Raw genomic sequence first — 15,149 nt, forward strand, 5'->3', positions numbered from 1 at the left:
TGGGGAGTTTTGGGGGGCTTGGGGGGCTTGGAGGAGTGGCTGTGCCAAGTTTGAGTGGGGGGGCTCTGAGGGGCTTGGGGGGTTTTGGGGGGCTTGGGAGGGTTTGGGAGGATCGTGGGAGTGGCTGTGCCAAGTTGAGTGGGGAGCCAGGGAGGATTTGAGGGGTTTTGGGGGGCTCAGAGGAACTTGGGGAGTGGCTGTGCCGAGCGTGAGGGGGGGGCTTGGGGGGCCCTCCGGGCTTGGGAGGGTTTGGGGGGCTTGGAGGAACTTGGGGGGCTCGGGGCAGTGGCTGTGCTGAGAGTGAGTGGGGGGCCCAGGGGGGATTTGGGGGGCTTGGGAGGGTTTGGGGGGCTCAGGGAAGTGGCTGTGCCAAGTTTGAGTGGGGGGCTCTGGGGGGCTTGGGGGTTCAGGAAGTTTTGGGGGGCTCAAAGGGGCAACTGTGCCCTATCTGAGTGGGGGGCACGAGGTGATTTGGGGGGCTCGGGAAGGCTCGAGGGGCTCAGAGGGGGGGCTGTGCCCAGTTTGAGTGGGGGGCTCAGGGGGAATTTGGGGGCCACAGAGGGAATTTGGGGGCACAGGGAGATTTGGGGCAGCTGTGCCCAGTCTGAGTGGGGGGCACAGAGTGGCACGGGTGGCTCAGGGGACACACAAGGAGCTCAGGGGTCCAGGGTGGGTGGGGGACACCCCACACCGGGGGGATCCCCTGTCCCCCACAGCGGGGGGACCCCAGGAGCCCCCAGGAGCGAGCAGGGGGCACGGGTGGCCCTTGTCCCCTCGCTGCGTGACCCTGGCACGGGCCGTGGTGTCCCCAAACGGGACAAGTGTCCCTCGCCGAGGTGGCTCCGTCCCTTCCTTGGTGGCCCCCATGGCGGCCCTTAAGGAGGGCGGGTGGCACCGCGGGTGTCACCTGTGCCACACCTGTGCCACCTGCGCCTGGCACGAGGGCTCCGTGTCCCCCCGGGGCTGTCGCACCAGGGACACGAGGGACACGAGGGACACGAGGGACACACGTGTCCCTGCCCCGGGGTGGCTCTGTCCCCTATCGAGGGACAGGTGGCAGCACGTGCCACACCTGTGTCCCTCACGGTGGGGGGGTCAGGACCCCCCCACGCCCCCCCCATGTCCGGGTGTCCCCCAGTGTCCCCCTTTGTCCCCTGTCCCCCCTTGTCCCCCCATATCCAATTTCCCCCATGTCCGGGTGTCCCCCCGTGTCCCCCCCGTGTCCCAATGTCCCCTTTGTCCCCTGTCCCCCCTTGTCCCCCCATCCAGGTGAGTCCCAGGCAGCCCCACCCTCTGCCCCACACCTGCCTGGGGGTCCCGGGGGGGCTTTGGGCCGCTCCGTGGGGCCGACCCGATCCCGGTGTCCCCGTGGGGCTGTGGGGACCCGGACCCGGGTGGGGGTGACCCCGCCGTGGGTCGCTGTGGGGCACGGGCACAGCTCCGTGCGGGGCTCCGGTGTCGCGGGGGGGCTCCGTGGGTGCCCCCCGAGCCCCGATTGTCCGCGATTGTCCCCACGGGTGGCTCCGTGGGTCCGGCGACCCCTCCGTGGCTCCTGGGGGGTCTCTATGGGGCTCCCCACAGTCGGGGGGGGGTGGGGGTCGCTCCGTGGGTTCCCCCTCGTGGGTCGCGCGTGGCCCCTCCCCCCGCGGCCCCTCCCCCCGCCCCTCCCCCGCCCCCGCCCCTCCCGCTGCAGCAGCCGCCGCCGCCGCCGCCCCACGGCCGCCCGCGCCCACCGCCCCACAGCGGCCCCGGCGGAGCCCCCCGGGCCCAGCGGCGCCCCCCGGCCCCACACCGGGCCCACCGAGAGCCTCCGGCCCCCACCGCGCCGCCGCCGCCGCCCAGGCCAGAGCCCCCCCGGCATCGGCACAGCCCCCGCTTCATCCTCATCCTCATCCTCATCCTCATCCTCATCCTCATCCCCATCCCTCCATCCTCATCCGCAGCCCCCGCCCCACATCTCCCATTTATCCCCCCATAAATCGCCCCATATCCCCCCCCCCCCAATCCGCTCCGTCTCCCCCCCGATCCCTCATCCTCCCCCCCCCCCCCACCTCCATTTCCCGGCCCCACATCGCCCCCCCCCACCCCCGATCCCGCATCCCCCCTCCCCACATTTCCCACCCCCCCACACGCATCGCTGCTGCCCCACATCCCCCCCCCCCCTCAATTCCCACCCCCACATCCCGCATCCCCCCCCCCCCATTTCCCACCCCGAGCCCCCCCCCCCCCGGACCGGACCATGCTCGACCCCCTCTGAGCCCCCCCCGCGCCCCCCCCCGCCCTGGCCCCCCCGCCCCGGGGCCCCCCCGCGCCCCCCCCCCGCATGCGCTGAGCCCCGGGGGGGGATCAGAGCCCCCCGCGGGGGGGGCGCTCGGGACCCCCCGGCCCCGCAGCCCAGGGGGGTCGGGACCCCCGGGGCCCTTTGGGGGCGCCGCCGCTTCTTTAGGGGAGGGGGGAGCCGCTCCCCCCCTCCCCCTCCCCACCCCCAGCCCCATTTTGGGGCCGTTTGGGCCCCCCCCAGCTCTGATTTAGGGGGAGATTCAGGCGATCCCCCCCCAGCCCCATTTTGGGGGGATTCGTGCCCCCCCCCAGCCTCATTTTAAGGGGTTCACCCCCCCCCCCAGCCCCTCTTGGGGTGATTGGGCCCCCCCGGTTCTATTTGAGGGGATTTGCCTCCCCCAGACCCATTTAAGGGGGGGTTTGCCCCCCTCCCCCGCCGCTATTTTGGGGGGGTTCGGGGTTCTCAGGGCCTCCCCCAGCCCCATTTTCGGGGTGATCCGGGCACCCCCACCCCCCCAGCCCCGTGGGTGGATTTTGGGCTCGTTGAGCTCCACGCGGGGGGGGGGAGATTCGGGGACCCCCCCCGGCCCTTTTGGGGTGAGCCAGGGCCCCGGTTTGGGGGGGATTTGGGGTTTCCCCAACTTCACGTTGGGTTGAACTGGGACTGCGCCCCCCTCCCCATTTTTGAGCTGATTTGAAGCCCCCCCCCCCATTGCAATTTTGGGCTCTCCATCCCCCCCAGCCCCATTTCGGGGTTCAGCACCCCCCTAGACCCTCTTTTGGGGTACAACCCCCCCCTCAAACCCCATTTTAGGTTCAAACCTCCCCCCGGGGCCTCATTTTGGGGCACAACCCCTCCCCTCACCGCCCGCCCCCCATTTTGGGGTTCAGCCCTTCCCAGACCCCCCTTTTGGGGTTCTCAATCCCCCCACCCCCCTTTTGGGGGCTCCCCCTCTCCCTTCTCCCCCCATTTGGGGGTCTCACCCTCCTCCCTGCCCCCTTTGGGGTCGCCCCCCTCCCTTCACCCCCAGCCCCTCATTTTGGGGTCCCCCCCCCTGTTCTCACCCCCCTCTTTAACTGGGGCTCCCCCTCTCCTTCTCCCACCCCCCAATTCGGGAGCCCCCCCCCATTTTGGGGTTCAATCCCCCCTAGACCCCATTTGGGGCTCTGACCCTCTCCCTTCACCCCCATCCCCATTTTGGGGGTCTCCCCCTCTCCTTTCACTTCCTCCCCATTTTGGGGGTCTCCCCTTTCCCCCCCCCCCCACCTCCACCCCCTCATTTGGGAACCGCCCCCTTCATTTGGGGGCTCCCCCTCCTCATTTGGGGGCTCCCCCATCCCCTCCTCCATCCATTTCGGGGGTCCCCTTTCCCTCCCCGCCCTCACCCCCCCAGTTTGGGGGTCCCTTCTATTTTAACCTCCCCATTTTGGGGGCGCCCCACTCTCCTTCCACCCCCCAAATTTGGGGGCTCCTTTCTCTTTTAACCCCCCCCAGTTTGGGGGTTTTCCCCTCTTTTTTCAGCCCCCCCAAATTCAGGGGCTGCCCCCTCTTCCTCCTTCCCCCACTTTGGGGGTTCCTCTCTCCTTTCCCCTCCCCACTTTGGGGGTTCCCCCCTCTCCCTCCACTCCCCCAAATTTGGGGTTTCCCCCTCTCCTTCCACCCCCAAATTCGGGGGTTCCTCTCTCTTTTCACCCCCCCAGTTTGGGGTCTTTTCTCTCTTTCACCCCCCCAATTTGGGGGTTCTCCCCTTCTGCCCCCCCAAATTTGGGGCTTTCCCCTCTTTTTTCCCCCCACCGATTTGTGGTTTTTCACTCTTTTCCCCCCCAAATTTGGGGGCTCACCCCTTTTTGTCCACCCCCCCCCCCAATTTGGGGTTCCTCTCTCCTCCCCCCCAGTTTGGGGGTTCCCCTCTCTCTTTCCCCCCCAGTTTGGGGGTTCCCCTCTCTCCTCCCCCCCCCAAATTCGGGGGTTTCCCCCTCCTCTCTCCCCCCTCCCTCCATCTCCATCCGGGGGCTCCTCCCCCCATTTGGGGTCCCCCTCGCTGGGGTCCCCCCGGCGCTGCCGGATGGGGGGGGGTCGCTGAGGGGCCGATGGGGGCCGGGGGGGCCCCGGGGCGCTGGGGGTGCTGGCGCTGGGGGCGCTGGGGGTGCTGGGGGTGCTGGGGGTGCTGGTGCCCCCCGCCCGCCCCGCCCGCGTCTCCTCCAGCCTCTCGACCACGCACCACGTGCACCACTTCCACGGGCGGCACGGCACGGCGCCCATCGCCATCAACCGCGCGCCCTTCCTCACCCGCGGCCACCACGGTGAGCCCTCCTCGTCCTCACCCTCATCATCATCATCCTCACCTTCTTTATCATCATCCTTACCTTCCTTATCATCATCATCGTCATCATCATCATCATCCTCCCCATCGCCATCAACCGCGCGCCCTTCCTCACCCGCGGCCACCACGGTGAGCCCTCCTCGTCCTCATCCTCACGCGGCCACCACGGTGAGCCCTCCTCGTCCTCATCCTCGTCATCATCATCCTCATCCTCATTGTCATCGTCCTCATCCTCATTGTCATCATCCTCACCTTCCTTATCATCCTTATCATCATCCTCACCTTCCTTATCATCATAATCCTCATCATCATCATCCTCATCATCATCCTTATCATCAACCTCCTTATCCTCATCCTCCCCATGGCCATCAACCGCGTGCCCTTCCTCACCCGCGGCCACCACGGTGAGCCCTCCTCATCCTCGTCCTCATCGTCATCATCCTCACCTTCCTTATCATCATCATTACCTTCCTTATCAACATCATCGTCATCATCATCATCATCCTCCCCATGGCCATCAACCGCGCGCCCTTCCTCAACCGCGGCCACCACAGTGAGCCCTCCTCATCCTCACCATCATTGTCATCATCCTCACCTTCCTTATCATCCTTATCATCATCCTCACCTTCCTTATCATCATAATCCTCATCATCATCATCCTTATCATCAGCCTCCTTATCCTCATCCTCCCCATTGCCATCAACCGTTTGCCCTTCGTCACCCGTGGCCACCACGGTGAGCCCTCCTCATCCTCATCCTTGTCATCATCATCCTCACCTTCCTTATCATCCTTATCATCCTTATCTTCATCATCATCCTCCCCATGGCCATAAACCACACGCCCTTCCTCACCCGCGGCCACCACAGTGAGCCTTCATCATTCCTCATCCTCATCTTCATCCTCCTCATCCTCACCTTCCTTATCATCATCATTACCTTCCTTATCATCATCATCATCATCATCATCCTCCTTATCCTCATCCTCCCCATGGCCATCAACCGCACGCCCTTCCTGACCTGTGGCCACCATGGTGAGCCCTCATCATCCTCACCATCATCATTACCTTCCTCATCATCCTTATCATCCTTATCATTATCCTTATCATCATCCTCCCCATCGCCATCAACCACGCTCCCTTCCTCACCCACGGTCACCCTGGTGAGCCCTCATCATCCTCATCCTCATTGTCATCATCCTCACCTTCCTTATCATCCTCATCATCATCTTTATCCTCATCCTCCCCATGGCCATCAACCGCGCGCCCTTCCTCACCCGTGGCCACCACAGTGAGCCTTCATCATCCTCATCTTCCTCATCTTCCTCATCATCCTCATCTTCCTCATCATCCTCACCTTCATCATCACCCTTGTCATCAACCTCGTTATCCTCATCCTTCCCATCGCCATCAACCGTGCGCCCTTCCTCACCTGTGGCCACCATGGTGAGCCTTCATCATCCCCATCACCATCTTCACCATCATCCTCACCTTCCTCATCATCCTCAACATCCCCATCCTCATCCTCCTCATCCTCACCTTCCTTATCATCCTCATCCTCATCCTTTTTACCCTCCCCATTGCCACCAACCACGTGTGCCATGGTGAGCCTTCATCATCACCCACATCATCGTCCACATCATCCTCCTCATCATCCTTATCTTCATCCTCATCCCACTCACCATCATCCTCCTCATCCTCCCCATCGCCATCGCCCTTCCTCACCCATGGGCACCACAATGAGCCTTCATCACCCTCAACACCATCACCTTCATCCTCCTCCTCCTCCCCCCCATGTCCATCCATTGGCGCTTCCTCACCCACAGCCAGCTCAGTGAGCCTTCATCACCCTCCTCATCAACCTTCCCCTTCCTCATCCTCACAGGGACCCCAAAACCATCATCATCATCATCATCATCAGCCTCAGCCTCACACTCCCTCAACCTCCTCTTCACCATGACAGGGACACAGATGGCCTTCCTCCCCCTCTTCCTCCTCCTCCTCCTTCACCTCCTTCTCCTCCTCCCCCTCCTTCCTCTTCCTCCTCCTCCTCCTTCTCACTGCCTTGGGAAGGTGGGACAGCCTTCATCCTCCTCCTCCTCCTCTTCCTCCTTCCCCTCCTCCTGTTTCTCACCCTCCTCCTCCTCCCCAGCTGCTCGCGGGTACTTCAGCCTGGCCTTCCTCCCCCTCCTCCTCCTCCCCTGTCACCGCCTCTTCCTCCTTCTCCTCCTTCTCCTCCTCCTCACCGCCTTGGGAACCTGAAGCAGCCTTCCTCCCCCTCTTCCTCTTCCTCTTCTTCCTCCTCCTCACGCCAGACCCGGGTCGGGTTTGGGGGGACCCTGTGGGGTCATGCAGTGTTTTGGGTGTTTATTGGCGTTTTGTGATGGTTTTGGGGTGCATTCAGGTGGTTTTGGAGTGGTTTGGGGTGTGTTTGGGTTTTTTGGGTGTGTTTGGGTGTTTTGTGGTGGTTTTGGGGTGTTTGGGTGGTTTTGAGGTGATTGGTGATGGTTTTAGGAGTGTTTGGTGTTTTTTGGGGTGTGTTTGGCATTTTTGGAGTGTGTTTGGCATTTTTGGGGTGTGTTTGGCATTTTTGGGGTGTGTTTGGCTGTTTTGGGGTTTTTGAGGTGTTTTTGGCTATTTTGGATGTGTTTGTGCACCCTGAGCCCTCGTGCAAGGCCATTTGGGGGGGGGGAAGGGTGACAAGAGGGACCCCCCCACACATTGGGGGGGGTCCTGCTGGTCCCACAGCCCCTCCCCCAAATTCAGATGTCCCCCCAAGCTCTCAGACCCCTCCCCATTCCTCAGAATCCCCTTGGGATGTCACGGACCCCCCCAGATTCAGAATTCCCCATAAACCCTGAGGTCCCCCCCACCAAATATCCCAATCCACCCCCAAACTCCGGGGTCCCTCCCAGAGTCCCCAAATTCCAGGGGGTCCCCCTGCACTCAGCGACCCCCAAATCCCCCAACCCCCTGATCTCCCCCCAGATCTGGTTCACTCCCCTTTTCTTGCCCCCCTGACCCCCCATTTTTTTTCTCTCTCTCCCCCCCCCAGCGGGCACCACGTACATTTTCGGCAAGGGGGGGGCCCTGATCACCTACACGTGGCCCCCCAATGACCGGCCCAGCACCCGCGCTGACCGCCTGGCCCTGGGCTTCAGCACGCGGCAGCGCGACGCGGTGCTGCTGCGCGTGGAGAGCGCGGCCGGCCTCGGCGACTTCCTGCAGCTCCACATCGTAAGGGAGGGCAAAAAATTGGGGTACAGGGGTGCTGGGAGGGGCTGGGAGGGGCTGCAGGTACGGGGGGGTTTAGGGGTCTGGGGGTTTAGGGGGTCTGGGAGTGTTCCTGTGCACGGAGAGCGCGGCAGGGCTTCGTGGCTTCCTGCAGCTCCACATTGTAAGGGACGGTCAGAAATTGGGGTACGGGGGTGCTGGGGGGGCTGGGGATCTCCAGAAGATCTCCAAGGGTTCCTGGACTTGGTGATTTCCTGCAGTTCTGCGTCATGAATTAGGGGTTGGGGGGGTTTCATGGGGGTCCTGGGGGGGTTTGGGGGACTCCTGGTCAAGGTTGGGTTTGGTGACTTCCCTCAGCTCCACAGCAGCAGAGGGGACAAAATTGGGGTGCAGGGGGGTTAATGGGGGTCCTGGGGGGCTTCCTGCTAAAGGCTGGATTTGGTGACATCCTGAAGGAAATAATTGGGGTCTGGGGGTCCTGGCAGGGTTTGGGGGCAGCTCTATGGGTTCTTGTAAAAAGCCAAATTTGGCGATTTTTTTGCCTCATAAGAGCAGCCAAAATTGGGGTGCAGCGTGTTTAATGGGGGGCTCCTGGGCTTCCTGCTAAAGGCTGGATTTGGTGACATCCTGAAGCTCTGCAGGATGGGAAAAAAAATTGGGGTCTGGGGGTCCTGAGGAGGTTTGGGGGTCTGGGAAGGGTGGGGCTCTGTGGGTTCCTCCTAAAAGTCAAATTTGGCAATTTTTTGCATTGTAACGGGGGCCAAAATTGGGGTGCAGGGGGGGAATTGGGGGAGGGGGGACCGGCACCCACCGGCGCCCCCTGTGCCCACCCTGCAGGTTCAGGGGGCCGTGGGGGTCCTGTTCAACGTGGGCACCGAGGACATCGCGCTGGAGGAGCGGGGGGCGGCCGTCAGCGATGGGCGCTTCCACGTCGTCCGCTTCACGCGCAGCGGCGGCAACGCCACGCTCCAGGTGGACGGCGGCCCCCTGCACGAGCGCTACCCGCCAGGTACCCCCCGCCGCGCCCCGGGCACCCCCAGGGCCCCCAGAGACACCCCCAGGGATGGCCCAGGTACCCCCAGGGCTCCTACAGACGCTACAGGTGTTCCCCAGGTACCCCTCAGGTACCCCAAGCTCTCTTACAGAACCCTACAGGTGTTCCCCAGGTACCCCCAGGGCTCCTACAGAACCCTACAGGTGTTCCCCAGGTACCCCCAGGTACCCCAAGCTCTCTTACAGAACCCTACAGGTGTTCCTCAGGTACCCCCAGGGCTCCTACAGACACTACAGGTGTCCCCAGGTGTTTCTCAGGGCTCCTACAGACCCTACAGGTACCTCCCAGGTACCCCCAGGTACTCCCAGGTCTGTTACTGACACTACAGGTGTTCCCCAGGGCTTCTACAAACCCTACAGGTGTTCCCCAGGGCTCCTACAGATTCTACAGGTATCCCCCAGGTACCCCCGGGTACCCCCTAGGTACCCCCAAGTCTCTTAGAGAACCACAGGTATCTCCCCAGGGTACACCCCAGGTACCCCCAGCGCTCTTACAGACCCCACAGGTACCCCCCAGGTACCCCCAGGTCTGTTACAGACCCTACAGGTGTTCCCCAGGTGTTCCCAGGTCTCTTGCAGACTGCCCCAGGTACCCCCAGGTACCCCCCAGGTACCATTCAGGTACCCCCCAGGTCTCTTACAGACCCCACAGGTACCCCCAGGTATCCCCCAGGTACCCCCAGGTACCACTCAGGGCTCCCCCAGACACCCAAGGGACACCCCAGGTGCTTGGGGACACCCCTATGGCACCTTGACACACTACAGGGACACCCCAAGGCACCTCAGGGTGCTCAGGGACACCCCTGGGACACCCCTATGGCACTTGTAGGGACCCCAGGGCACCCCCAGAGCCCCCCCAAGCCCCCCATGGCACCTTCAGACACCCCGGGGTCACCCCAGGTGCTTGGGGACACCCCAGGGCCCCCCCTAACGAGGGCACTAATGAGGCAGCGCTAACGAGGGGTCCCACGGCCACACCTCCCCGCCCCTTCCCCGCTAATGCCCCCCTAAAGGCCACATAAACCCCCCCAGGGCCACCCCCACTCCGGTGACACCACGGCCAGGGCTGGGGACATCAGCAGGGGCGTCATGGCTGTGGGGACACCGTGGTCACGGCGTGGTGGCACCACCAGTGACATCTGTGGTGGCACTAAAGGTGGCATGGTGATTGTGCCACTGTCCCACCATGGTGGCACTGGTGGTGGCACTGATGGTGACACTGATGGTCACACCATGGTCACAGCATGGTCACAGTATGGTGGCACCACCGGTGACATCTGTGGTGGCACTAAAGGTGACATGGTGGTTGTGCCACTGTCCTACCATGGTCACAGTGGTGGTGACACTGATGGTGACACTGATGGTCACACCGTGGTCACAGCATGGTGGCACCACCGGTGACATCTGTGGTGACACTAAAGGTGGCATGGTGGTTGTGCCACCATCCCACCATGGTGGCGCTGGTGGTGACACTGATGGTGACACTGTGGCCACACCAGCGTGATGCCAATGGTGGCACCCATGGGTCACACCCTGATGGCGCTGACAGTGACACCATTGTCCCACCATGGTGACGTTCATGGTGACACCGTGATCCCATCATGGTTGACACTGATGGTGACACCAGGGATGAGGCCACAGTCACAGCGTGGTGACATTGTGGCCACACCGGGCTGCCATAAATGGTGCCACTGGTGATGCCGATGGTGACAACAGTGGCAAGACCACGGTCCCACCATGCTGACACTGATGGTGACATCATTGGTGCCAGTAATGATGGTCCCACCATGGTGACATTGATGGTGACACCAATGGTGCCAATAATGATGAGACCGTGGTCCCACCATGGTGACACTGATGGTGACACCAATGGCAAAGCCACAATCCCACCGTGGTGACACCAAAAGTGCCACTAACAATGAGACCGCGGTCCCATCTTGGTGACACTGATGGTGACACCAATGACGAGACCACAGTCCTATCATGGTGACACTGATGGTGACACCAAGAGTGCCACTAACTGGTCACTAACCATGACACCATGGTGCCATCCTGGTGACACCAACAATGCCATTGAGACCATGGTCCCATCTTGGTGGCACTAATGATGCCATTGAGACCACAGACTCATCATGGTGACATTGATGATGACACCAACGATGCTACTAATAATGACACCACAGTCCCATCATGGTGACACCAGCAATGCCACTGAGACCATGGTCCCATCTTGGTGACACCAAAAGCGCCACTAACAATGAGATCACGCTCCCATCATGCCGACATCGATGGTGACACCAACGATGCCGCTGACAGTGACACCACGGTCCCATCTTGGTGACACCAACGACGCCGCTGCCACCACCAATGCCGCAGTGCCACCATCCCGTGACACGGTGACACGGCCGTGCCGCCGCCGCCGATGCCCCCGCCAGTGCCACCCCGCGCCGGTGTCCCCGTGCCCTGCCCCGTGTCCCCGTAACGCTCTTCTCCTCCCTCCGAAGGCAGCGGGGACAGCGAGCGGCTGGCGCTGGCGCGGCAGCGCATCCCCTTCCGCCTGGGGCGGGTGGTCGATGAGTGGCTGCTCGACAAAGGTAACGGCAGCAAGCGCCCCCCACACCTGGGCACCCCCCACACCTGGGCACCGTCCCCCACACACCTGGGCGCTCCCCACACCTGGGCACACCCGCTTGTGGCCGGCACCCAGAGATTTTTTTTTGGGGTCCCAGGTGTCTGGAAGCCGCTGATTTTGGGGAGTGTCTGGGATCCCCCCAACACCTGGAGGCTCCCACACCTGGGCACCGCCACACCTGAGAATTCAGGTGTGTGGGACCCACCTGTTTGGGGTCCCAGGTGTTCGGGGATCCCGGCGTTTGGGACCCCGATGTTTGGGGGTCGCAGCACCTGGGCCCCACAGGTGTCCCGGAGCCACAGGTCCCAGAGGACCCCGTTGTCCAGGGACCCCTCCCAGGTGTCCGGGGATGGAGCCCAGGTGTTGGGGGAGGGGCCAGCCCCTACCCCGCCCCCTCATTACCTGGTTAAAGGGATGCTAACGCACCTAACGGCCCCCCTAAACCGCGCTGAGCCCAGAGCCCCCCTAAAGCCGCATAAACCCGCTAAACCCCCTAACCCGCACCTGCCCCGCACTGCCCGGGGCCGGGGCTGCGCCAGGTGTGCGCAGGACTGGTGTGCACCACGGCTGGGGCGTGCGCCAGGTGTGCACAGGACAGGTGTGCACCACGGCTGGGGCGTGTGCCAGGTGTGCACAGGACTGGTGTGCGTCAGGTGTGCGCAGGACAGGCGTGCACAGGACAGGTGTGCACCACGGCTGGGGCATGCGCCAGGTGTGCACCAGGTGTCTGCCAGGTGAACACCAGGTGTACGCCAGGTGTGTGCCATGGCTGGGACGCGCACCATGTGTGCACCAGGGCCAGGTGTGCACAAGGACAGGTGTGCATCAGGTGTGCACTAAATCAAAGCCATGGCACCAGGTGTGCACAGGACAGGTGTGCACCAAGGCTGGGGTGTGTGCCAGGTGTGCACCAGGACCAGGTGTGCACAAGGACAGGTGTGCACCAGGTGTTCACCAGGTGTGCACCAGGTGTGCAGCAAGGCCAGGTGTGTGTGAGGAAGGCGCACAGGTGTGTCCAGGTGTGCACAGGAGCCGCCCCAGCCTCGCACGCCCCGGCCCCGCCCCGCAGGGCCCCTGCCCCTCCCCCCCCGCCCCAAATGACCCAAAATTGGCCGAATTGAGCCCGAGCGGAGCCGGGGGCCGGGGGGGCGTTGGGGTCCCTTTAACTGCGCGGGGGGGAGGGGGGTGGGGGTGGGAGGGGGGGCGGGGGGCGGGGCAGCTCCTCGTGCCAGGCACACCCAGGTGTGCCCAGGTGTGCGGGCGGGGGGCAGTGGGGGGTGGGCGTGGCAGGGTGAGGCAGGTGGGGCAGCGTGGGGGCGTGCCAGGTGTGGGGGTGTGCCAGGTGTGGGGGTGTGCCAGGTGTGGGGGTGTGCCAGGTGTGGGGATAAGGCTGTGCCAGGTGTGGGGTGAGGCCGTGCCAGGTGTGCCAGGTGTGGGGTGAGGCCGTGCCAGGTGTGGGGTGAGGCCGTGCCAGGTGTGCAGCTGCCCTGTCCATCCACGGGACAGTGTCAGAGTGACAGTGTCAGGATGAGCCAGGTGAGCCGGTACCAGGTGTGCCAGGTGTGCCAGGTGTGCAAGCCCCCCCTCTCCATTCATGGGGGGGTGTGTGAGTGTGGGGTGACAGTGTCAGGGTGATGGCGTTGAGGTCACAGTGATGGGGTGCCAATGTCAGGGTAGCACAGGTAACGCAGGTGAGCCAGGTGTGCCAGTACCAGGTGTGCCAGTACCCCCTCTCCCCCGCAGGCCGGCAGCTGACCATCTTCACCAGCCGGGGGGATGTGTGTGGGGATGAGGTGACATTGTTGGGGTAGCACAGGTGGCACAGGTGACACAGGTGTGCCAATACCAAGTGTGCCAGGTGAGCAAGCCCCCCCTCTCCTCCCCAGGCCGGCAGCTGACCATCTTCAACAGCCAGGCGCGCGTGCGGGTGGGGGGCCGGGACCGCGGCCGCCCCTTCCAGGGGCAGCTCTCGGGGCTCTACTACAACGGGCTGAAGCTGCTGGCGCTGGCGGCCGAGGGACACCCCCGCGTGCGGCTCGAGGGGGACCTGCGGCTCGTGGGGGACCCCCCGCCGCCCCCCGCGCCCCCCGGCGCCACCCCCGCGCCCCCCGACATGGCCACCACCATCATGGAGACCACCACCACCATGGCCACGACCACCACCCGCCGCGGGCGCTCGCCCACCCTGCGCGACACCGTCGCCCAGGTAAATGGGGAGGGGGGGGGAAATGGGGGTCTGGGGTCTGGATATGGGGGGTAGGGGGGGTTTAGGGGATGGGGCGCACTGGGAGAGGTAAATGGGGAATGGGGAATTTGGGGGGGGGTAGGGATTGAGGGAGGGTCCTACCAAGGATGGGGGGACGGGGGGGTAAAAGGGGGTCTGGGGTCTTGGGGGGTAGATATGGTGGGTACGGGGGGTTTAGGGGAGGGGGGCACCGGGACAGGTAAATGGGGAATGGGGAATTGGGGAGGGGTAGAGATTGAGGGGAGGTCCTCCCAAGGATGGGGGATGAGGGGTAAAAGGGGGGAGGGTCTGCAGGGAATTTGGGGGAGGATTGGGGGGTCCCAAGGGCTGGATAGGGGAGGAGGGGTGCTGGGGGGGAGGCCAGGTATGGGGGGCTGGATCCCGCACACCTGGGCGCGCTCAGGTGACCCCTGACACCCCTCCCTGTCCCCTGGGGGTCTCTGGGGGGGTTCGGGGGTCCCCAGGCCGGCACTGACCCCCCCAATGTCCCCCCCCAGAACACGGACGATCTCCTGGTGGCCTCGGCCGAGTGTCCGAGCGATGATGAGGACCTGGAGGAGTGTGAGCCGGGCACAGGTGGGTGCTGCTCCGGGGCCCCGGGCACGCGCGTGTGGCACGGCCTGGCACGCGCGTGTGGCACGGCCGCAGTGCCCGGGGCTCTTCCCCAAACCCCCCCAGCGGAGGTGTGCACACGCACAGGTGTGGGGAGTGCACACGCGCAGGTGTGGGGAGTGCACACACACAGGTGTGGGGAGTGCACATGTACAGGTGTAGGGGGATGCAGGTGTTGCACACGCGTGTGAGCAAGGAACATGCCAGGCTGCTCACGGCAAGGGGACACGCGGGTACGGGAGCTGCTCACACACCTGGACAGGTGTGCGCACACAGACACACACAGACACACCTGCACAGGTGTGCACACACCTGAACTGTTCACACACACCTGGACAGGTGCACACACACCTGAACTGTTCACACACACCTGTATAGGTGTGCAAATACACACACACACCTGCTCAGGTGTGCACACACACCTGAACTGTTCCCACACAGCTGGACAGGAGCTGCTCATGCACACACACAGACACAGGTGTGCACACACACCTGAGCTCACACACACCTGAACTCACACCTGCCCCACAAACTCAGCTGCCCTACACACCCAGGTGCTCCCCCTTGCACACCCAGGTGCCCCCCCTTGCACACGCCCTCCCACCTGTGGCCCCGCCCCTCACCTGCACAGGTGTTCCCGCCCATTCCGAGCACACACCTGAGCTCAGGGGCTGTGCAAGCCCCACCCCCACCCCCTGCTTCCCCTGACGGACGGACACTCAGACGTTTGGACATTCGGACATTTGAACACTCGGACAGACAGGGAGGACGCC

At 63.7% G+C, this 15,149-nt stretch overlaps 1 protein-coding gene across 1 annotated transcript in view; it reads left to right on the plus strand.

The window, feature by feature from the left end:
* LOC134433587 (neurexin-2-like) overlaps positions 1–15,149 on the plus strand; it is a 45,867-nt gene that overhangs the window by 27,085 nt on the left and 3,633 nt on the right. The window contains 5 exon segments of the mRNA XM_063182403.1: positions 7,656–7,837; positions 8,672–8,843; positions 11,392–11,481; positions 13,406–13,725; positions 14,262–14,340. Of these exon segments, the coding sequence (XP_063038473.1) occupies positions 7,656–7,837; positions 8,672–8,843; positions 11,392–11,481; positions 13,406–13,725; positions 14,262–14,340 (843 nt within the window).

This window comes from Melospiza melodia, unplaced genomic scaffold (genome assembly GCF_035770615.1).
Source record: "Melospiza melodia melodia isolate bMelMel2 unplaced genomic scaffold, bMelMel2.pri scaffold_208, whole genome shotgun sequence".
Taxonomy (NCBI): Eukaryota; Metazoa; Chordata; class Aves; order Passeriformes; family Passerellidae; genus Melospiza; species Melospiza melodia.